This window comes from Pollicipes pollicipes, unplaced genomic scaffold (assembly GCF_011947565.3).
Source record: "Pollicipes pollicipes isolate AB1234 unplaced genomic scaffold, Ppol_2.1 Scaffold_4219;HRSCAF=4965_pilon_pilon_pilon, whole genome shotgun sequence".
In the NCBI taxonomy this organism is placed as follows: Eukaryota; Metazoa; Arthropoda; class Thecostraca; order Pollicipedomorpha; family Pollicipedidae; genus Pollicipes; species Pollicipes pollicipes.
Window position 1 is genome coordinate 2,098,682 of NW_023596448.1, and position 24,989 is coordinate 2,123,670.

The following is a 24,989-nucleotide window of genomic DNA, read 5'->3' on the forward strand; positions in this document are numbered from 1 at the left end:
TCCAGCCGACGTTGTACCTTTGTATTACTGGCTGCGACGCTCGGCTTCCAGCCGACGTCATACCTTTGTAACGCCACGTGGCCCTCCGGCGCCGCGGTGCGGCGGTGACTGGGCGACAAACGCTGTACTGAAGCGTGCTTGTAAGCCGCTATAAAAGCAACAATATCGAGGAGGCCGACGTGCGCCGCATGCCTCCTTGGCAATCCATCCCCCAATTATGAGATGTTATGTGGCTGTGGCCGGGAGATGTGATGTGGCCAGGAGATGTGATGTGGCCAGAAGATGTGATGTGGCCAGGAGATGTGATGTGGCCAGGAGATGTGATGTGGCCAGGAGATGTTATGTGGCCGGGAGATGTGATGTGGCCAGGAGATGTGATGTGGCCAGGAGATGTGATGTGGCCAGGAGATGTGATGTGGCCAGGAGATGTTATGTGGCCGGGAGATGTGATGTGGCCAGGAGATGTGATGTGGCCAGGAGATGTGATGTGGCCAGGAGATGTGATGTGGCCAGGAGATGTGATGTGGCCAGGAGATGTGATGTGCTGGCCTCTGAGGCGCATGCGACGGACAAATCTCTTTACCAAGAAGCAAACGGCCTGAATTGTTCAGGAGTTCGAAGGAACCTGAAGCTGTGCCGTCGTGAGAATTCATATAATTTGAGATTTATCCACGTTAAGCTCGCGGCATTAACACATTCGAACGGCTGGTGGCACGGCTCGTCACCCAGGATCAGGTGCAGCCTCCGTGCCAGCGGACAGGCCGCCACTGCCGATCAGCTCGTGCAGACCGGAGCACAGGTCCCGGGCCCCCCGGAACACAGGTCCTGGGCCCCCGGAACACAGGTCCTGGGCCCCCCGGAACACAGGTCCTGTGCCCCCCGGAACACAGGTCCTGGGCCCACCGGAACACAGGTCCTGCCCCCCCCCCCCCGAAACATAGGTCCTGGGTCACCCGTGACACAAGTCCTGGGTCCCTTCCGGAACGCAGACCCTGCCCTCTCCCCCCTCCCCGAACACAGATCCTGGGTCCCCGCATTGAGAAAAAGGGTCTGTCTCCCCGCAACGTTAGGCCAAATCTCTCCGCAGGTCGGTCCCCAGCACCTGGCGAGTGGTAAGAGAACGGCCCCGTGCGGGGTTTCCTTGTCAAACCAGCAGGAGAGGGCAATGAAGCAGTTCTGTCATTGGCGCTTCATCAGGCTGATGGCTTTGAAAATCACGTGATACTTCGTTATGGCAAAGGAGCCGTCTTAAACATGGCATCAAGCAAGCACACCTAACGATGCTAGCTTCTCGTGATATAGGCCTAGGGGTGAGGGTGCAAGGTCCAGGGAGGTCAGAAGCTGATGGGTTGGGCGGGGTCATCCAAGGGCTGACATTCGTCCACTGGTTAGACCTAACCATCTCAGTGAACGGCGAGGGCGCCGACCTGGCCATGATGAAGCAGGTGGTGCGTTACCAGCTCAGCACGTCCACGTCAGCGCGTGCCAACGACTATGTTTGCGTTTTCCCGCGCGGCCAGTATTCAAGCGCTATAAAGACACGAGGTCTGCTGGAATTCGAACGTCGAATCCAGTGACGCAAATGCGCGCTTATGGCTTAAAAAATACATAATGAAACACCAAGATACTTCCCGCAAGAATGCATGCCTTGCAATGAAAGTATAGGTGGCTTTTGTGCTTATCAGTGGACTTCACGTGTTGTTTAAGCGCCACGACGCGAAATCGGTGATGTGGGATGAGATCATCAAGACAACGTTGAGCCCATCGTGCACTTCATTTCGTGTGCTGTGCAAAGTATAGCGTGCAACAATTGGCCCCAAAAGGGCAGCCGGATGGTTAGCACGAACTTTTATGACACACTTACAATCAGAATGCGCTCCATTAATCCTGAAATTTCTTCCTGACATGAGAGCTGATTGTTGGGCCGAGAAGGGCGCGCTGTGGCGGATCGGAAATAGCTGAAAATGTGAAGACGACGGCGCGAGCGACCGAGTGGGAAAGCTGGGTATATGCCAACTTTTGGGCGGGGGGGGGGGGGGGTACACAAAAGCCATTAAGCAATATCCGACGAGAATGATGTCTTGAATTCACAAGTGCCCTGGTTTTTTAATGGGGTCTGTCATGCTTGAATAATGTGTTACGTGAATTTCCGGCCACTTTTTATCTAATGTTCACACAGTAATATGTATATGGTTCATAAAAATATAAAATATGATCTATCAGGTATCAAATATGATGTGTGAAAGATATACAATCTGTCAAATACGATAAATGAAACATATTTCATGTATCAAATATCTGTAATACAACGTATATATAATATCAAGGGTGATCTAGTAAATGATATTCAGTGACACGTTCCATGTGTTGATTAGAAAAAATAAATAGTCGCACGCATTAACTTGACTTAGTCATTGAAATGCTTGCCTTGGCATTAAAGGAAACGTTTTGCATTTAAAGATGCTGAAGCACACATCAAATATAATGCAACCAGCGCGCTTATGTCTATTGGTATACTTTCAAGTAGAAAGTACGGCTCCAGACAAGACACTATGCTTGTTTAGTAAATGTAACTAGGGTGGTTTAAGATGGATTAAGGTGGCTATTCCAGTTCAAAACCACATAGAAATATGGAACACTCCCTTTTCGGAGAGGTCTCAGAAGGTTTGGATTCCTTTAGCACTATAAAACTCTGTCTTGTACTACGCCCTAAAGTGCGTGGCCTAGGTCAAAACACGTCTCGATCATGGTTGGTCAGAGCGGTTAGGGAGCTACGAATGTTTTTAACTGCTAGTAGTTTCCTCTGCTTAACTCGGAATGCTCCGGCGCTTGCGCGCGTCGGAGGATTGTGATGTTCTGGGCGACAAATATCATGTCAATCTGCGATGTCATCCCTCTCAGAGCCTGCCAGTTACCCCGGATTGATGTTGCCGCTCGGCGCTTCATCTCGAGTTGTCATTGCATTTATTAAAATGGTGCGTAGTAGAACAAGTTTAGCCTGCTTCTGTCATGTTTAGTCGTGACACCAGAAACGGCCCACAATCTGGGCCACTTTGAATACTTGGTTGATGTGGCTCATGTTTGAGTAGTGCATGCATGATAATTGGTTGATTGGATTGTTGTTGACCTTTGTCGACATCGTGAATAACAGTCTCAATTGGCGGAGCTCTAAATACTGCGTTGGAATTGTGTATGTGATTGAGTTTGTCTTCTTGTTTAGGGGTGCACAGGGACTGACAGAAATCGATGAAGGCAAAACATGCTGAGAGGAGAACAGAGTGATGGCGTTGGCAGATGGTTATCAGAATGGAACGCACATAACTTTCATGTGTGAAGCTGAACATGTGAATGATCCGGGCAATTGTGTATACTTTTCCGCAGGCATGTCGGATCGGCCTGAAAAGTTGATCGGTAATACCTGTTTTAGAATACCAGATTAACGCATGCAATATCGTGAGATCCATGGCGATCTTTCATGGCAATCTGGACTGGGCTTCCGACCCGTTCTGACCTGTGCGCTTTTCATGACCGCCATATAAATGAGGGGCCCGCTCCCTGATGTCGCTCTGGTTCTGTTTCAGATTTAAGAAGTGTACAGAGAATGGCATGGAGAAAACGTGGGTGATGACCGAGAAGGAGAGGACGGAGCAGCTCAAGGTCAGACGGGGTCACCCCCGGTCATGCTGTGGGTATTTGTGTTGTCAGTTGATTCGGATGGCGTGCTGCATTGACTCGATGCTGTTGCTAGCTGCGCCCTGACGTATTTCGTCGGTCTCGCTGTGCGCTTGCCGACTGTGCCTGCGCTAATCTTAACACCAAACACCGACGTGTGGCGGTGGTGATATCCGAATAACGTTCTGAACATTAAAAAATTACAAAACAAGCGATTAAAAGTTTACGCACGACTACTTGGGTACACGAAGAGGCTCGCTATGCAGACTTTCCTTGATGCCCGTAATACAAAGCTCCTGTTCAAAATAGTGTGTGCTATGTTGCCGTTAACATTTTTTATAGGTGTTCTGAGCCGCCCTGAGTGCGAACATGGTTCGCTCTTGGTATTCGATGCTTATTATTTACTCCCCTTACCGCGGAGCACCTGTCGCCAAAAACTGTCATATCAGCTGTCCCGCCGTCAGATGCAGTGAAGTTACGAGCTGTGTTGCAATATATCCACTTGTGTGGCAACATGGTAAAACAATCCCCGCGCAGCTCTGGCGCAGCTGATCGTGAGAGTTGCCGATCGGGGCGTCATACACGGTCGTGTCCAAGCGGGCGGCACTGCCCCTGATTTGGGGACGCTTCATGGCCCCGCCCATGAGCATCCTTCCTGCGCCTAAGTTGGCCGTGCATACTTATGCTTGCCGCCTGCAGAACGACGTTGTTGCGGTCCTGCCGTTCTGCTCGGAAACGGTGGCCGCCGGTTGTATTGCAGTCCTGCCGCTCTGCTCGGAAACAGTGTCCGCCGGTTGTACTGTGGTCCGGCTGCTCTGCTCGGAAACGGCATCCGCCGGTTGTATTGCGGTCCTGCCGCTCTGCTCGGAAACAGTGTCCGCCGGTTGTACTGTGGTCCGGCTGCTCTGCTCGGAAACAGCGTCCGCCGGTTGTACTGTGGTCCGGCTGCTCTGCTCGCAGACGGTGTCCGCCGGTTGTATTGCGGTCCGGCTGCTCTGCTCGGAAACAGCGTCCGCCAATTGTACTGCGGTCTGCCTGCTCTGCTCGGAAACAGTGTCCGCCGGTTGTCTTGCGGTCCGGCTGCTCTGCTCGCAGACAGTGTCCGCCGGTTGTTCGCGATGCACACAGAAGCTGTCCCGGACGGCGTACTTTGCTCGGGCCGTAAAACGATCGACGCAATAGGCAGGGACGAAGCTTTGCCGCATGCTCAATGGGCTTGAGAGAACGTCAGATGGTGAAACCCACACCAAATACTGCTCAGATTCTGGATTTATGATCCGGTTTCCGTTTGCTCCGCTTCGTATTCAACTTTGGGATGCGGGTGGGGGCGCAAAGTTAGGGAGCAGTCAGTAAGGGACTTCAACCCCTTCCCGAAGCCCGTTTCAAGAAAATGCGCAACAATGCTGTATGTTCCATTTCATGATATACATCATGGCAGGCTCAGTTTGTATAAATGTTTCGGCCAGCGTCCCCATGTATGTACCCGCCGAATATCTCCTTGATATAAACTGCACCTCACGGACACGACACTGCTCCCAGCTTGTCGGCACGTCGGATTTTCGGGGCAGCTTCGGGACATGTCGGGTTTTCGGGACAGCTTCGGGACATGTCGGGTTTTCGGGACAGCCTCGGGACATGTCGGGTTTTCTCGGCGCGTGACGTCACGCACATCGATCGCCGTCGTTGGCGATGGAACTGAGGCTGTTGCACTATTGTTGGTTGGCCTGGCGGCACCGACGACTAACAAAACGATGGAGCAGCTAGGAAGCATTCATTAGTTTTCCATTGAGAACTTTCCTGTTATATCATAAAGGACCTAGTTCCCGGTTATGCCGCCGTTGGGCCGCCGCCAAAATGGCTGCATTACTGTCATGAGCCCAAAAGGTTTGGCTAGCAACAGCCAGATTAAACAGATTTCCTCGCGTCGGCAAAGTTAGTTACTCATGCAAATTGAAACAGATCCGGTGACAGCAGTAATTTTGCGGTGAACACATACATAAAACTTGTAAGAAATATGTCCATATGTGGACGGTGGTGTGCAATGCGCGAGAGCGTCATTCATATACTCAGCTGTCATCGCATGAGAGCTGTTGCATCGTATAGCATGGTCGTTATTTGTTGTTTGCGCACACCGTTGTCGACGAATGCTTCGCGATGTACACCTGGAAAGACACGCGGTTCCCTTTTTGAACCCTGCGTTCGGCTTTGCTGATGTCCTGTGGAGCGTTACCCACCAACTGTTCTACATCCTCGGGAGCTTTAACATGTGTGATGAACAACTTAGCCAAGCGTATCCGGTACGTTTAACTTCTGTGGTAGCATTTTCCATGCCTTGTGTCCGGTTCCCACAGTCTCTTGTACAAGTGCAGCTGTGCGTGCAGTAATCCGAGTTCGTTTGGTCTTGATTACGCTCCCACGTCTCCTGACTCTGGTTTGGTCTTGATTACGCTCCCACGTTTCCTGACTCTGGCTTGGTCTTGATTACGCTCCCACGTCTCCTGACTCTGGTTTGGTCTTGATTACGCTCTCACGTCTCTTGCGTCTGGTTTGTGCGTCGGCTCGACACATTCGGGCGTAAGGAACCTAGCAATGGTTTTTGTGTTTTGTTTAAAGCGAACGCGATGCACGGTGCCACGCTTCCTTTCATGGAGCACATGTGACTTCATAGCGATTGGCCGTATTAGCCCAGAGGCTATGGCGCAAACGCGGGTTAACCCGGGCCCTCACGTGGGAGTGCAAGGCAATAACCACTCGGCCATTAGGACCCCCCCCCCCTCCCACACCTGGCAGTGAGTTAACAAACTCTCTTATCCGCCACACAGTTATACAGGGACACACCTGGTGTGAAGCACGGCCTCATGCTGTCCTGTTGAAACAATTTACAGGCATGCAATAGCTTGTGCACACATTTATACGATATTCGCTGTTCAGAGACGCAGCTTGAATCCAGGTCATGGCACATTACTGATTTAATCAGACTTGTCGTGCAACCAAAACCTAAAAGCTGCTTACTGTCCCGTTCATGTCAACACTGTAAAACGGTGATGAACATCTTTTCACGGACACCTTATCTTTGAAACGTGAAGGAGAGGTCTTCACCTATCCATCGACAGGCTCCCACCTGACCGTCTATTCTTATTTTCCCTGTTTACCTCCGAACGCTGGAAAGGCCGTGCTTTAGTCACCACACACGAGTGGTAGTTCGTAAGGGATTGGAGATGTCTACAATGCAGACACACATCTCTCGTTTTCAAATTCCGCCCTGCTCTCACCTCCGAGTTGGGCCCTCGGTCCGGGACTCTATTCACCGCCCCCTCTCGCCTCTGTTTCGGGTCGGGAGTCCGGGACCCTGTTCGCGGCCGTTTCCCGCCTCCTACCTCCTACTCACCACCAAGTCTTCTGTTTCGGGCAGATACGCCAGGAAAAGAAGCGCCAGAAGCAGCTGGAGGAAGAGCGTCGCCGCAGCTCCCAAGAGCACAGCCTGCTGCCGTACGAGCGGAACCCGGCGGACCGTGGCAAGTTCCTCTCCGACGCGGACATGCAGGAAATCGACGAGCTCTTCAGCTCATTCTACAGAATGTGAGCGGCTCCGAGCCTGAGGAGTGCGCCGCCGGGGAGAGGGGAGGCTTGCCCGACGACGCATGCGGAAAATCCGATGCAAGGTCTGGCAGTCTAGTGTTGTAGTGTTCGTAGTATCGTCGTTAACGTAGCTACCTTCCACATAAGTGAGGCTGCATAGCGCAACGCTGCGATTCACAAAAGATCACTGTACAGCCGCGCGCATGATGATCAGTACAGCTACGCGCATGATGATCATTGTACAGCTGCGCGCATGATGATCATTGTACAGCTGCGCGCATGATGATCATTGTACAGCTGCGCACATGATGATCATTGTACAGCTGCGCACATGATGATCATTGTACAACTGCGCGCATGATGATCATTGTACAGCTGCGCACATGATGATCATTGTACAGCTGCGCGCATGATGATCATTGTACAGCTGCGCGCATGATGACCTCAAGGATGGAAGGTTTCGTCGTTAAGTCGTGCCCGATGCGTCGGAGCCGCTTCCCCAACCCACTCTCGCGACGAGCTGCAGGTTAGGAAGGCGAGGGGATGAGGGACAACCACTCCAGATTGCGGTCAAGTAAAAGTGAACCCTACGCAATCGCAACACGTGGCGAACGTATCCACCGTATGGTCACTGCACTCAGGGCTTACCCTCGGGGCTCGGGCGTCGGATGACGCAGCGGAGTTATCTAGCGGTGGATACTGGTCCGCATCACTTAGATTCACGACGAAACGGTGCTCAGGGGAAGCTCAAAGCAGAGCTCGTTCGAAAACCGGGCATATACGTAAAGCACACTCAAGCTGGAAGTAGTTCTGCGAAAAATGCTCAGCAGGTCAACTATAGCACCAAGTGTTATGGGAATGATGTTGTTAACAATTAGGTTCCATATTTGTCGTGGTCAGGTCGATCAAGACTTCCGTTTGTGTGGCGCTGTGGAGACTCGTGAGCATCGTCGCACTGGTCGACGGCCGTGTACACAATGTTCAGATGTGATTGGTTGTGGGTAGTGACCGGTCTTGCCCCATTTCTTGTCTGGAATGAGAGCGCGAGGGTCTTCATGACGCTTCACGACAACAATGGGGCAAATAGTCCACTGCAGAAACAACCCTGGCCCACCCGGCCGGTATGGGCACTTCATTTTGACTCAATTTAGCCCAAAATAGCTCGCTCGCTGATACCCGGACCGCAAACAAACAGACTTCCCCATAAGAACAAGGACGTCGCCCCAATCCCGGCCCGCTCTTCCAAATCCAGGTCCGGATCTAGACCTGGCCGGGCTCAGCTCTCGTCTAGACGGCTGTTCTGCAAACGATGCCTGGTCGGGCGCGAGCGTGGTCCGGCCGCCGCACTCTCAGCGCGTCGAGCGCGGTCGGGGACGCGCCACAGTGCTGTTATTAGTTCGTGGCAGTGTAGTCTGCGATTGTGTTCCTCTGGGCTGTCACCGCAGAGAACCGCTAGTGAAGCGCCTTCCCTAGCAACATGAGCCCCTGATGGCAATGGCCCTGGTAAATCGCCGTCACAAAGATGTGCTGTGCAGATGCATCGACTGGAACAGTTCCCGACAAGAGGAACGTTAATCTCGCATTCCGGTCGTAGCCCTTGCCGTCTGTTGTCTGCATTCTCCGCGAATGTTGGCCCTAATTGTGGCTGCCATTGGCATGCTTCGGCTCGCCCATAGAGTGACTCTTACCCCTCATCTCGGTTCGCTGTTCACTGAAGGACAGGTTCCTTCGCAGCGGTGACTTTTACCCTTTGTCTCGGCCCGCTGTTCACTGAAGGACAGGTTCCTTCGCAGCGGTGACTCTTACCCCTTATCTCGGTCAACGTCGCGCTTACCTGAACGCTGAATTATTGGTTCCAGGCAACGTTCAGAATAGCGGTTTGCCGAATGCTTTTGCCACCGAATGTGAGAATCCCGAGTGGTTCTTACCGTCATGCTATAAAGGTGAACGGCTAAAAGGCAGGAGCAAAGTGGATACTTGCCTGTTTGATAATGAGCAACTTGTCGGAATGCCATTCGGTAGGAGTGCCAATTAAATGAAAACTTATAAGCTGTAAAGTTAATTAACTTAGTGCCAATGCGCCGAAACGGGATTTAGGCAAATGGGAAGCAGACGAATGAAAAATCACCGACTGGTCCATCTACCAATCGCCTTGTTGTTGATTGTTTTAATGCAACGAGCGGTAATTGGACAAACGTAAATTCGGCGAATGTTCAAGCCGAATTCAATTAGTTAAAATGTGAAATGAGCCATTTCAAATGATCTGATGTGACGACGGCCGCAAGCGGCCAATGACGAACCGTTATGATTTCTGCTTGTCGGAAACGCAAACGAACCGTAAACGGTCAATAAATTACGGTCCGCGTTGATAGGTTGGCGGGGCGTAACCAATACTGTTAAGGACATGGAGCAATTCGATTTCGCCTTGTTTCTTTAGGTCTTGTTATAGCTGGGCGAGTCAATGGAACAATAGCCTCCTGTCACGTCTGCTAGAGCCCACCCGATGAACCTATTGAGACCTACTCAACGCTGTTTTCTACATTGTCTTGACATGCTTAGTTTTTGCATTAACATGAGGATGGACCTGATCTGACCCGCCAAAAGTCGTGCTCGCCATCGTTCGGTCGCACATATGTAATGTGCTTCAAAAGAGCTTTACAATCCCACCTTTCCAGTGGCTTTAGCTCGCTTTGTTGTTGACACATTAACGAAGATCTGCTGAGGCCTCCCATCGTAGGGTGGCGGCGAAAAATCACGCCCACATAGCGAAGGCTATGGGTCTCCGTCTTCTGCTCATCAACAACATTTAGACGTGCAGCCACTCGACGTAAGATCACTTCGGTAAAGAGGCATTCGACTAAAACGCATTTCGATGGTTCGCAATCTGCTAAAGAACCTGTCGGCTATCTACCATTCGACCAAAAATTGTTTTAGCTAATTCACGTTTGAATAAGAACCATTTCGACAATCGACAAACGACTTCGTGTAAAAGTGGCAAACGACTAATGCAAATTTCAGGAAATTGGCATTTAACAAAAAACACTTTGGCTTTATAACATTTCATCAAGTCGACACGTCGGCAAAAAGGCATGTCGGCAACCTGCCGCTTGATTTTTAGCATCCCGTCTTCTTGACATCGCAGGAAAAGGACACGTCGGCCAGATGACTTCCAGGTGGGTTAAGTGCATCCGGCTTTAAGACATTTGGGCAAATACCCTTCGACCATTTATCCGGACTTCAAATGAATAAGGTGGGATGGGTGGGTGAGATAACCTGGCATGTATTCTTGCGTTGGTGCTGAAGACTCACTGATAAATACGTGGCCTTTCGGCACCAATTCTACATACCCAGGTGGTTACTGGCACGTGTGTGTGGTACGTGTGTGTGTGTCGGTAGTCGTTGCAAAAATTCCACACACGTTTGCCCACAAACACACAGATACAAGGGATATAACCCAATGAGCTGAAACGACTGGAGGCAGCCTCCCTCTTCAAGCTATAACCTGCAGCTTAATTGCAGGTCCACGTAAAGGGAATGCTTCGTATTTTATATTTGAAGACATTGAAGCAGGCATCAGATAAAACGAAACAAGCTCAGTTGTACCGACTGGTATCCTTTTTGATCGGAAAGAAGTGCTCTGGACAGCACAATTCTTTCTTTGGCAAATATGCTCCTCAACGCGTCATGGTTTGATTACGGCATCGTACCTTGCACAACATTGATTGAAAGCCAGTTGACGGCCATTATGTCTGTTGACGGCCAAATCGCGGTCACGAACGCCAAATATAAACGCCTCGGCGATTACATTTTTTGGCCTTGATCGCCGCTTGGCTTATTGAATGGTAGGATTTGAATGACTTTATTATGACGTCGTGAATGACAAGGTGACTTCGAAATGCTCTCCCCGATATACCTTTCATTCTCGCGGGTGTGTATCTCAGAAACTAGATGGGGTTAGGGTTGAAGAAGGGCAGGATTGTGAACAACACTAAAAGGTCTTCAAGGTGATTATTCAGGTCAAACCCGATATGAATGTGGTACACTCCCTTTATGTGAGGAGAAGATGGTGTCGGAGGGCTGGTATTGCCCGCTGGGCTTGAGAACGTCGAAATCGGGGTCTACGGAGCGCCACAGTAGGGAGCCCGTCCCTACAACGCCGCTGATCTCATCCCGCGCGCGCCAGACGGAGCTTTGTCAAATGTCTCCAACAGCTGCCAGACAGCCACGGTTGGAGGCATCACGCAAGCAAAGGTAAATCTCTCCCCTCCCCTCCCCCTCCCCCGATGTGACTGCCGTAGGGCCGTCGGGCTGACAAAAGCATTTCGGCACATGGCTGAGAGGGTCGCTGACCTCGGAACGGGGGTGGCCTGGATCACAGCTGGGCAGAGGGACAGCCGTGCCCCGGACCACAGCTGGACAGGGTTGCAGCCGTGCCCTGGACCACAGCTGAGCAAAGTGACAGCCGTGCCCTGGACCACAGCCGGGCAGGGTGACAGCCGTGCCCTGGACCACAGCTGGACAGAGCGACATCCGTGCCCTGGACCACAGCTGGACAGAGCGACATCCGTGCCCTGGACCACAGCTGGACAGAGTGACAGCCGTGCCCTGGACCACAGCCGGGCAGGGTGATAGCTGTGCCCTGGACCACAACTGGGCAGGTCCAGGGCACGGCTGTCACGCTCGCCACGCTCCAGTGTCGGAAGTAGAATAACCGCAGTGCCTTGCAAGTCCGGTGTGGACTGCTTTATGGAACATGGTCACCAATACTTACACACGTTCGCGATACGTGCTCGTGCTCGAGCTGGTGGCCTTCACACCACCCCCCTGCAGTCCTCGCAGTGACGATCCTTGGCGCTGGTGTCCCTCACACCACCCCCTGCAGCCCTCGCAGTGACAACCCTTGGCGCTGGTGTCCCTCACACTACCCCCTGCAGCCCTCGCAGTGACAACCCTTGGCGCTGGTGTCCCTCACACCACCCCCTGCAGCCCTCGCAGTGACAACCCTTGGCGCTGGTGTCCCTCACACTACCCCCCTGCAGCCCTCGCAGTGACAACCCTTGGCGCTGGTGTCCCTCACACCACCCCCTGCAGCCCTCGCAGTGACAACCCTTGGCGCTGGTGTCCCTCACACCACCCCCTGCAGCCCTCGCAGTGACAACCCTTGGCGCTGGCGTCCCTCACACCACCCCCTGCAGCCCTCGCAGTGACAACCCTTGGCGCTGGCGTCCCTCACACCACCCCCTGCAGCCCTCGCAGTGACAACCCTTGGCGCTGGTGTCCCTCACACCACCCCCTGCAGCCCTCGCAGTGACAACCCTTGGCGCTGGTGTCCCTCACACCACCCCCTGCAGCCCTCGCAGTGACAACCCTTGGCGCTGGCGTCCCTCACACCACCCCCCTGCAGTCCTCGCAGTGACGATCCTTGGCGCTGGTGTCCCTCACACCACCCCCTGCAGCCCTCGCAGTGACAACCCTTGGCGCTGGTGTCCCTCACACCACCCCCCTGCAGCCCTCGCAGTGACAACCCTTGGCGCTGGTGTCCCTCACACCACCCCCTGCAGCCCTCGCAGTGACAACCCTTGGCGCTGGTGTCCCTCACACCACCCCCTGCAGCCCTCGCAGTGACAACCCTTGGCGCTGGTGTCCCTCACACCACCCCCTGCAGCCCTCGCAGTGACAACCCTTGGCGCTGGCGTCCCTCACACCACCCCCCTGCAGCCCTCGCAGTGACAACCCTTGGCGCTGGTGTCCCTCACACCACCCCCTGCAGCCCTCGCAGTGACAACCCTTGGCGCTGGTGTCCCTCACACCACCCCCTGCAGCCCTCGCAGTGACAACCCTTGGCGCTGGCGTCCCTCACACCACCCCCCTGCAGTCCCTCGCAGTGACGATCCTTGGCGCTGGTGTCCCTCACACTACCCCCTGCAGCCCTCGCAGTGACAACCCTTGGCGCTGGTGTCCCTCACACCACCCCCTGCAGCCCTCGCAGTGACAACCCTTGGCGCTGGTGTCCCTCACACTACCCCCCTGCAGCCCTCGCAGTGACAACCCTTGGCGCTGGTGTCCCTCACACCACCCCCTGCAGCCCTCGCAGTGACAACCCTTGGCGCTGGTGTCCCTCACACCACCCCCTGCAGCCCTCGCAGTGACAACCCTTGGCGCTGGTGTCCCTCACACCACCCCCTGCAGCCCTCGCAGTGACAACCCTTGGCGCTGGCGTCCCTCACACTACCCCCCTGCAGTCCTCGCAGTGACAACCCTTGGCGCTGGTGTCCCTCACACCACCCCCTGCAGCCCTCGCAGTGACAACCCTTGGCGCTGGTGTCCCTCACACCACCCCCTGCAGCCCTCGCAGTGACAACCCTTGGCGCTGGTGTCCCTCACACCACCCCCTGCAGCCCTCGCAGTGACAACCCTTGGCGCTGGTGTCCCTCCCACTAACCACCCCCAACCCGTTCCCCTGTCGCCGCTGCGGTGATGACCCCGGTCCTGGGCCGACCATTTCCTGGTGACCATGTCCGTATCGTGTGAGCCTTTATGGACGTTTTACTACCGAATACGGCGGGCTATAATTGTGCTGCTGCAGCGTTGCATGCAACACGCCGGCCGCCATCTCGTTAGCCGTCCTGGAGAGGCCATTAAACGCTGCATCTCCACTCTGTTGAGAAGCGCTTACCGGTTGCTATGCGTCAGAAAATGGCACGCCTTGGCAAGCCTACATTGTGGTGGCGGCCCGAGTGGACAGGCCGGGGAATGCTGGAATTAGCTGCATGTACTGGAGGGACTAGAGGGGCCCAGAAACCTCCCATGGCTTTACAGGCCGGGCCCTGGGCGGTGTGGCAGCGTGGCGTCAGTGTGTCAGTCTGAGCCGTGCAGTCTGGGTCGAGCAGTCTAAGTCCGTCGGCGCGACAGACTGGTCGGCGTGACAGATTGGTCGGCGTGACAGACTGGCTGGCGAGATAGTCTAGTCGGCGAGGCAGACTGATTCGCCTGACAGACTGGTCGGCGAGACAGACTGGTCAGCGTGACAGACTGGTCGGCGTGACAGACTGGTCGGCGTGACAGACTGGTCGGCGTGACAGATTGGTCAGCGTGACAGACTGGCCGGCGAGATAGTTTAGCCGGCGAGACGGACTGATTCGCCTGACAGACTGGTCGGCGTGACAGACTGGTCGGCATGACAGACTGGCCGGCATGACAGACCGGTCGGCCGGACAGACTGGTCGGCGAGACAGACTGGTCAGCGTGACAGACTGGTCGGCGTGACAGACTGGTCGGCGTGTCGGCGCGTCAGCTCCCCTGTTGGTGCCAATCGAGGGAACGAATAGGCTCATTTTTCTCGGCGACACATTGATTCCCATCCACCGCCAAACGTGGCACCACGTCGGCTGCTGTAAATCTCAAGCAACAAGAAAAGAAACACCGGCAACCGGGGTGCGCTCGCTCGCGTCGCGGTTTTGTCCATTCAAAACAACCAAAAAGCATTCCTTCATTGATAACGGACGTCCGCAGTCCGAGTCGTCCAGCCTGTTCGAGCGTTATGCAACATGCACAGTTCACCTATACGTGCAGCGCTTGCCTGTGCGGTAGAAAATGCGCTGCACCCATCGAACCGTGCACGGCTATGGTACGCAGCGCGCCACCGTGAACGCAGCGCTGTCGTAGCTCAGATGACAGGCTGCACCCAATCATTTCTTCCCAAACCGCGTTCTCCTCTCATTATTCGGTTTGTTTCTTCCAGCGGTCAGTTTCCCTGTGTTTTCAGCGAATGGTATCGCAGACGACGTTCTGGAATGTCTGGGCTGGCGTCTAACAGGAAGTCCTCCTAAACGTCCTTCTCCCGCCCCCGTTCTTCTCCCCCCCCCCTCCGCCATCCCGTGATGGCGGCGTCACGGTCCTCGAAGTGCGCATCACTGAAAACCAGCCTCGCGCCGGAGGAAGCAGGCGGGTTTTAGTGCTGGGTTAACGACATGTATTCGCAGAGTTACGACGGCTGACTCCTACCTGCGCCACGTCGCTCCGGGGCCCCAATGACAAGCCCTAGCGTAAGCCAGAGGCGCGCTCAGGACTGGTTTCAGACAGGAAGGCTTCCTGCTTTGTGCTGATGTCTTTGTATGTCTGCGCTCGCGCGCGCGCATGTGTGTGTATGTGGGTATCTGTGTGTGTGTGTGTGTGTGTGTGTGTGTGTGTGTGTGTGTGTGTGTGTGTGTGTGTGTGTGTGTGTGTGTGTGTGTGTGTGTGTGTGTGTGTGTGTGTGTGTGTGTGTGTGTGTGTGTGTGTGTGTGTGTGTGTGTGTGTGTGTATGTGTGTGTGTGTGTGGCCTTGTGTCTAGTCATCGCTGAGGATTAAAAATTGCGAGCCGCTAGCCATTGGCATGGCATGGGGCACGCGGAGGCGACAATACTGGGCGTCGGCAAGGGGGCGGCGAGGTGCCCGACTCGAGCATCGCCTGCCCGTGCGCCTGGCTCCGGTCTCCGACCTCTGGAGGCGGAGTCGCCGTGGACGGGCAGATAAGCGGGGCTCGAGGCACCAGGTATGACATGTGCATCGCTGCTGCTGCTGCTGCCGCCCGCTGGTCCGGGCCAGGCGGCGGATCTGCGGGCTGCGATGCAGGGGGGGGGGGGGGAGGGGAAGCTCTGCTATTCGCAGGCGGAGGTGATCCGTTCGGACGCACTGGTGGGCTTGATTTGAAAGCGAACTGTTGTCGGTGACGCCCTTTCCCCTTCCAAATGAAAATAATGAAGTACATAAATAACTACCAAAACAGATATGCAGCAGAGTGTAAAATCTGAGGACGATTTGGCAATGACTGTGAATGATTTTGAAGCAGTACAGCTAGTGTCCGTGCTTTATCTTATGCTATGAAATGTGCTCATATCATCTTTCAAAACACGCTTGGTGTGATCACGGGGGCCAACTGACATAAGCCCAGTGTGCGCTCAGGCAGCCCCCTGGGGCGTCACGGAGCGTTAGCAGTCAAACAGGCTCCTACCAGATCAGGAACCTGATGAGAATTCCTGATAAGTCAAGAGGACCTGACGAAATCAAACTTGAAACGGACACGTGCCTCGGGCCAATGACCCTAAGGTGGAAAATTCTCATGAAACTAAATGGGACCTCTGAAAAAGCCCATAGCGCGGATTTACTAAAGGACCACCAAGATAGCCGGGGCCACTCATGACTCACTTGACGTACCGCGGCCCCTTGAATAGCTCCAAGGAATTGTAGCACGGCCAAAAGCTACAAACAGACGGCAAAGCGTAGTCTTTCGGCCAAAGAAGCAGACAAAGTACCATTGGAGGATCTGGGCAGCCGTGGGTCCCGGGAAGACTGGGGGCTGACGTTGCACTCGCCGTTTGGTCTCCGAGAGGGCCTGCCGGGGCGGCGGAGCGTGAGGGCTCAGAGGCTCATGAGGGCTCCGAGGCTCGTGGGAGCTCCGAGGCTCGTGAGGGCTCCGAGGCTCAAGAGGGCTCCGAGGCTCATGAGGGTTCCGAGGCTCGTGGGGGCTCCGAGGCTCGTGGGGGCTCCGAGGCTCGTGAGGGCTCCGAGGCTCAAGAGGGCTCCGAGGCTCATGAGGGCTCCGAGGCTCGTGGGGGCTCCGAGGCTCGTGAGGGCTCCGAGGCTCAAGAGGACTCCGAGGCTCATGAGGGCTCCGAGGCTCGTGGGGGCTCCGAGGCTCGTGGGGGCTCCGAGGTTCGTGGGGGCTCCGAGGCTCATGAGGGCTCCGAGGCTCGTGGGGGCTCCGAGGCTCGTGGGGGCTCCGAGGCCCAAGACGGCTCGGAGAATCGTGACGGCGGATATAATTTGTTGACGTAAATCAAATGATAGAGCATTTGCAGCCACCAGAACACCGCGAAAAGCGTGGCGGACTTTCGGCTCGCTGCTGATGGGTTCTCCACAGCTGCTGTGAAGACAGCGCCGGGCCCGGAGCGTCACAGCTGCTGTGAAGACAGTGCCGGGCCCGGAGCGTCACAGCTGCTGTGAAGACAGTGCCGGGCCCGGAGCGTCACAGCTGCTGTGAAGACAGTGCCGGGCTCGGAGCGTTGACGCTCCCAGCCCGTCTGAAGCGGCAGCGGCCTGAAGCTCCTTAGAGCTGACATTTCACGCCTGTCTGCCAATTCAAGCCGTGAAACTGGCCTCAGCGACTTGTGTTCAGTCGCCAGACGATGACCTCTCGAACCTTTCGTGGATGGGCGATCCGAAATCGATGCCCACCCACCTGCCGGTGCAGTTCTGCTGAGCGCCGCTGCTAAACTTTTTCGTCGGGTCCCGTGAGCTATTTACAAAGGCAGTTCTTCTAAGTCAGCCAGACGAACGCGCGTAACCCGGACGGCTTGTACCACAGCGCGCATTCGTGCAGTGCATCGCTTTCCACCCTAGGGTCCTCAGCAGCTCGCCGTGAGAAAAGCCGTTAGGGCGCGTCGCATTGTGGAGGACGAGATGCGCCAACGGTGTTGGATCATATGAAGGGAAAGTCATTGATAGAGCTAGAACATGCAAGATCCGGCCAACACAGGCGTATATGCTCCGGCAAGGGCGCACGGCCGGGTTCGAACCCCGGTTACGTCATGGCCACTGAGCGCTAATGCGGCCTCTGCAGTCGCTGGCGTTTCATTAAAGCATGAATGACGATGTGCGTTACATGCGTCATTGCATGTCCACAGTACAGATTCCAGGAATACAAGCGCAAGGCTTAACGCCAAGACGTTTCTTTCCCTATGGCGTAATAGGAAAAGAAACGTCATGAAAACCCGGAGGCTTCGCAAAACCAGCATGAAGTCAGACAATGCGCCAACAACCCACAGATTCAGAGAACCAATGAAATTGAGAGGCAAGAAGCCACAGGGCCATATATCGAGCGAACTACAGGGCCGGGAAGCCAGAAAACCGCCGGACCAGTCAACCAACACGGCTGGAGTGGAAGAGTGAAGGCGGAGACATTGAGGGGGGGGGGGGCGAGACGCGAGGAAGTAACCGATACCAGCCATGGTATGGTCATTGTCTGGCCAGCGGTCCTAGGTCGCCGCCAGCGGGGGCGCTTGGAGGGGGGGGGGCGGCGGGGGTGTCACCCTCGGCTGGCCTGTACCATGCCGACCGTTGACGCCCCAGCCGATCAGCTGAAGCTGAATGGTCGGTTCTCGTCTGGCAAGGCGATCAGCTCGCAAAGGCTGCAGCTGCAGTCGGCTCATGGCCGGGCTTGGTCTCGGCTGGCCAGCACGTGTCCACGGTCGGCAGTGCACGGTGGCGGTGTGCGGTGGCGGTCTGCTCGCCGCAAAGATCAGCTGACCTGACGGGCGCCATTGCCGCCGCTGCCGCCACATTCGCCGCAGGGAGGAAGGGGGAGGGGTGCGGCCCCCGGCCGATTCCATGCTCCATATACTGGAGTGAATATTGGTGACATGGAGGCACGCGTACGCGAAATCTACAACTCGTGCTCTACGCTGTACATCTAGTTATATATCCATTTCTTTATCGGTATTTTCTGCGCTTTACTTGTCATCTGGGTCAAACGAGGTTAAAACTGCGTTTCCTTCGCCATCTTGACATATCTTTGAATATATGCACAGATCAAAGCTGATGGAAATCAAAGCATATTGTCGTGTGCTTTCACGGGGAAATTTCAGGTCAAAAGAGGCCATTCGAATATCTTGAACCTAAACTGCCTCACGCGTGTCGTCTTCGCCTACTGCGGTGATTTGGTGTATCGTGAAATATCTACTCGGGGTACTTTCACCAGAAAACTGAGTCGATATGGCTTAGCCCTGGGTGTTTAGGACCTCAATTCTAAGTGCAGCAACTATCAGTGGCGTAAGATGAGAGCGTGCACAGCACGCTGGGGGCGCTCACTGCCTATGGCGACGGTAACTCGACCTCTCGCCGCCTCCGTGCCCGCCACTCTAATGTTGATCGAGCTAACCGGCTCCAGTCCACTGAGGCCGGCGCCAGCGCCAGTGCCAGGTCAGCTCCATGAGGCTCAGCTTGCTCCTATTACTCATGGTTATCTTACCACACGACGCGATGCTTCATATGACATAGTTTAGCTGACCCTTACGACGCTGGACAAAAAAGGCAACTGGAATCCAATTGGACCGCCAGGCCAGAGTCCAACGAGTCGGACATCACCTACTCTGGTAAATGATGCTGGCATGGTCTCAATGTCTTGGCCACTTGAATAGCCGGCTTGACCCCAGACCAACGATTTGGCCATATCAGCTCGCCCCCCCCCCCCCCCCCACAAATCCCACCCCAGCCAATCCCAGTGACATCCTCGGCGTCATTGGCAGACCGCCTTTCACGATGCAGATGGCCGGGAGACGCGACCGACCCTGTCCTGTGTCGCGCAGGTACCAGAGCAATCCGCTGCCCACTGTCAAGGGCTCGGACTCAGACCCAACGCCCTGCAGCATCATGGTCAACGTGTTTATCGGCTCCATCTCCCGCTTGGTCGGCTTCGTCGCCGAGCTCGGCCGGTTCCGCCAGCTGAACGCCACGGACCAGAAGATCCTGCTGAAGAACGGTGCGTTCCCCTGACAAGCCGACCCGCTGAGCTGCTCAGTTTGTGAGCAGAAACGGACCGCAGCTCTGAGATGTGCTCCTTTGAGCGAGCTGCTCAGTTTGTGAGCAGAACGGACCGCAGCTCTGAGATGTGCTCCTTTGAGCGAGCTGCTCAGTTTGTGAGCAAAACGGACCGCAGCTCTGAGATGTGCTCCTTTGAGCGAGCTGCTCAGTTTGTGAGCAGAACGGACCGCAGCTCTGAGATGTGCTCCTTTGAGCGAGCTGCTCAGTTTGTGAGCAGAAACGGACCGCAGCTCTGAGATGTGCTCCTTTGAGCTAGCTGCTCAGTTTGTGAGCAGAACGGACCGCAGCTCTGAGATGCGCTCCTTTGAGCGAGCTGCTCAGTTTGTGAGCAGAACGGACCGCAGCTCTGAGATGTGCTCCTTTGAACGAGCTGCGGGCCATCGTGGAATCTTCTCTGTCTCTTTTGTTTCGATATTCTCAGGTGACCGTAGATCCCATGGAAAGAGCTGAAAGTGTGCTTTGCACGCTTTTAGCTGATGAACGTTTCATATGTGCTTAGCACTCCTGACCGATCAAAACGAACAGGGAGTGTCTAATGAATTGGCAGCTACACCGATATAATACTGCAAGGTGCCGGCAAAATGCTTTCGCGCTTATTTCTAGCTTTACATCCCGTTTCCACTCAAACCTGAAAGCCCGAATAAGTTTACACTGTGGTAAAAATTTGGTAAGTTTCATCAGAGTGAGGGTCTTTCGAGCCGAATCGCCTGCAAAAGTCTTCTCAGGATGTCTTCATCAAATGTTGTGTGATGTCCTTCAAATTCCCACTTTGACTCGGCATTGCGGCAGTCAAATTGCAAACTTACCAGATTAGGTAACAGATAGCTTCATCGGCATAATTATGAATGTTTCTAGGCAAAGTTGTTTCAACTGCCTGACAGGCGGCTGTGTGTTTCAACTGCCTGACAGGCGGCTGTGTGTTCATGCCGTGGCTGTACGAGGGCATAATGTCAAGTTTTGTTTTGTTTCTAAGCAGAGTCGCCTGCGGAGCTTGTATGGCGACAACAGAAAGCTTGACGGCGTGGATAAGCGCGCCTGAGTGTTTTGCTCCAGGGTTCATTCCAGTGTATTTTGCTCCAGGGTTCATTCCAGTGTATTTAGATTTCAGTGTATGTATGACATTTTCTACGTAAAGCTCAGGTTCCGATTTTTGCTATTATTTGGTTACTTAGTTCTTTTTAGGCGATGAAACGGACGAATTAACATCGGTATGGTTTGGAGCCAATTGTGTTCAAAGGAATGGAAAATGCAACTATCCGCGTGGGTAGTAGTGATGGAATGACCCAATACGACCTGAATGGCGTAGATGACCTAAGGTGAGTTGAGTTGACCCAGAATTAACTGACCTAAGTTCTTCCTGACACATGTGAGCTGACCTGCCATCGGACCCCGCAGGCGTGCTGGCGATGGTTATCCTCCGGGGCGCCATGATGTTCGACAGTAAGCAGAATTCGTTCATGCTGAAGTCATCGCCGAAGGCGGACCACGCGCCTACCGTGGAGATTGGCCACATGCAGTCGCTGTTGTCTCCCGAGCTCTATGAGCACCACTTCAAGTTCCACAGAGTAAGCACCATCAAGGCTTCTTTCGCTGGTCTGCACACGTGTGGTCTGAGGGGTAAACCCCCCCCCCCCTGGCGTAAGGAATAGCAGGGCACCCCCAGACGCGACCATGGAAACAGACCAGAGTCAGCTGCCAGACCACGGAGACAGACCAGAGTCAACTGCCAGACCACGGAAACAGACCAGAGTCAGCTGAACAGACCACGGAAACAAACCAGAGTCAGCCGACCAGACCACGGAAACAGGCCACAGTCAGCTTACTAGACCATAGAAGCAGACCAGAGCCAGCTGAGATTTTCTGTTTGCTGCACGTGACAGTTGTGTCTGTTTTACCTGTAAGCACTGTGCTATATTCGTATAAGATCAGTGTATGCGGAAGGGCGGCTGCTGATGACTCATTGCTGTAAGCACCAATGGCTCATAAAAGTAGCATCGCCATCGCAGGCCGGGACGTGCATAGGGAAATTTGGAACACGTTATTGGAAAAAAAAACATTCCCTTGTTCAGCGCATAGCAATTCTTCCAAAGCACGTTATGTCCTGCTGCTCCGTATCGTGAAAAAACGCATCCAACATTCTCAGTGATGTGCGAACCCGCGCTCGTTAACTCACTAACTCCCACTTGAACAAAAACGAGTGATGCTTCTGGGCGGCGCAAATGGAGGGCTTTCAATAAGTCCTTCGTCGTGATCAAGGACATTATACCCCAAACTTAGATCGGTTTGGGGTTATAATGTATCGACCCACACAGACGGCTGCCTTTACGGGAAGCAAATTATATCAGCGCATTTGCGGCCCAGCCCCCCATCCCCATCTGGCAGATTGCCCACGGCAGTCACGCATTTCAGTGACCCCACGCTCACAACGCATGGCGTTCGAACGGCACTTAATCACACGCATGGGAACCATGGGAGATCGGGCGGGGATACCATAGCGTGGCGTGGACACGGGAACCGGGCGCAGGCGCTCGCCTGTGTCCGGGAGGTAGGTCAGGCCGCGGCTCATCACACGTGCCTGAGGTCGGCGCTCATCACACGTGGCCGGGAGGTAGGTCAGGCCGTGGCTCATCACACGTGTCCGGGAGGTAGGTCAGGCCGTGGCTCATCACACGTGTCTGAGGTCGCCGCTCATCACACGTGTCCGGGAGGTGGGTGAGGCCACGGCTCATCCCACTCGTCCATAGCCTTCAGGCGCGAAGCGGATGACTGAGTAAATAATAAGAAGCTTCAAGCTTCCCTGAGTCCCACCTCTTCTGTTACGCCCCTCTTAATGATGGACAGTGACCTCACAATCCTCGCTTCGCAGCATTCCGTGAGCGTTGACTGGTGGGAGGCGCATGCGCAGCCTGGCTGTCGGCCGTTCACCGTCTGACTGATCATCTGACTGTCGACCGTTCACCGTCTGACTGATCATCTGACTGTCGACCGTTCACCGTCTGACTGATCATCTGACTGTCGACCGTTCACCGTCTGACTGATCATCTGACTGTCGGCCGTTCATCGTCTGACTGATCATCTGACTGTCGGCCGTCCACCGTCTGAATGATCATCTGACTGTCGGCCGTTCACCGTCTGACTGATCATCTGACTGTCGGCCGTTCACCGTCTGACTGATCATCTGACTCGACCGTTCACCGTATGACTGGTCATCTGACTGTCGGCCGTTCACCGTCTGACTGATCATCTGACTGTTGACCGTTCACCGTATGACTGGTCATATGGGTCTGCAGATGATCCGGAGCCTGGGGTTGGACGAGACGACGCTCATGCTGCTGCAGATGGTGGTGTTGTACTCCTCGGACCGCATGGAGTTGACCGACCCGGCCGCTGTCGCCGCCATAGAGGTCAGCAAAGGTCACCGTAGGTCGCACCGAGGGGTGAGATCACGACAGCTGCACCGACGAGTGGTCGCTAAGAGTCACCTGAGGTCGCCTAGGTTGTGGCAGCTTTCGTGACAGGGGTCGTTGGAGGTTACCTGAATAGGCCTAAGTGGCCAGGTTACGACAGAATTCGTGACCTGGAGGTCACTTAGTGGCCGGGTCTGATTGTCAGGCTCGGTAAGGGCAACGTCTATGACCGAAGGGTCACTGTTTGTCACTTAGGGCCGCTCTGCGCTCTCGTCTCGGCAGCGTGCGTGACGAGGAGTTAGTTGGAATCGACTGTCAGTATGTAGCCATGGCAGCGCCCATGCCAGGGGTCACTGAAGGATACCTGGAGGGCTGGGTGTCAGCTGACGTACAAGGGCGGTCAGACGAGAAGACAGCATGAATTGAAAGGGCCGTTTGCACCCTCGTCACCCTTGTTCGGAGGATAGGGACTTCAGCTATCGACTGTATACACTCTGGGGCGCGGCCTCGAAGCACCAAATAACGCCCCAGTACAGTCTTAGTTTATCGCTGGTTAAATGCTCTGCTCCGTTTTTTGGTGCGTGCCCTGCTACGGTTTGAAAAAGTTCAATAACTGGCCTATGGCGTACACTACACATTTGTGACCTCCCAAACCGGTCCTTGGCCCTGCCCCTGCTCTGAAGACACTACACATTTGTAACCACCCAAACCGGTCCTCGGCCCTGCCCCTGCTCTGAAGAGGAGTCTCAAAAACTGACCATTGGATTTCCATGGACTTACGTTGGGCTGTCTATATCCCCAGTTCAATGAAGCAGTGTAGAACAAAAATGTATGGTCAATATCTCGACTACTTGACTTTTAATTTAGCAAGGCGAGACCGTTCGCGGCACCTCTCACCTTTATTACGTGCTGAAACGCGGCGATGGTGACGTAGTTCATTCTGATTGCATTCTTAAGCGGAGCAACTGGGAAACGATAGCACAAACCAGCAAATTCCTGCTGCGAGTAGAAAAGAGGAAGAGTTCCGTTGGCATATTACAGCCCTGCATGCCGCGTACTTCTGTGCGGGTGCTGAATCTTTCAGACGTCATGGCAGAACACGGGGTGAGATCACTGCTCCACTGTTTTGTCGCTTTCGCTGAAAGAAACCCTACTACTGCCTGCATCTGTTACGGACTTAAGAATGGGCGATGTGTTGCCATGAAAGGGACGCCGACAATGTGGAGCAGTCACAGCTTGGTTAGGGTCCGTCAGCCTTGGCACGCAGCGCCACCTACAAATGCATTTGCCGGATTTCCCCACTGCGTTGGTTTGGACTGGATATCAGGGTGCAAACGTAATGACAGTACTTCCTTATTTTCTAAACAGTTCAAAACGTTTCGCACAGAAAGTCTCCATAGCACGGTTCATATCTGCAGCGACGGTTGACATCCACATGGTTGGCTAGATCTGCGATGTTCTGCTCTGCCCTTCAGCGGTACTCCACGTCCGCTTGCCGGTGATGCTATGATATTTTGTGTCATGATATGCATGACACGATGACAAGTATGGAGACCAGCAATGTGCTTGGAGTGATGACATATGGTAGTTAATATGATGGCTGATATGATCTTTGATAATAATAACAAATATGATACTATCTTGGTGACACACAAGACATTTGTCGTTATCACCAATACCACGCCTATCACCACGACGCACATGGCAGCAACGATAATATAATGACCAACACGGCGCAATCAAAACGTCGCG

At 54.3% G+C, this 24,989-nt stretch overlaps 1 protein-coding gene across 1 annotated transcript in view; it reads left to right on the forward strand.

The window, feature by feature from the left end:
- Nucleotides 1-24,989, forward strand: part of LOC119095966 (vitamin D3 receptor) — a 142,024-nt gene that overhangs the window by 112,517 nt on the left and 4,518 nt on the right. The window contains exons 3-7 of the mRNA XM_037218828.1: nt 3,582-3,657; nt 7,085-7,251; nt 19,596-19,768; nt 21,226-21,395; nt 23,121-23,234. Coding sequence (XP_037074723.1) covers nt 3,582-3,657; nt 7,085-7,251; nt 19,596-19,768; nt 21,226-21,395; nt 23,121-23,234 — 700 coding nt within the window. The remainder of the gene's footprint in view (nt 1-3,581; nt 3,658-7,084; nt 7,252-19,595; nt 19,769-21,225; nt 21,396-23,120; nt 23,235-24,989) is intronic.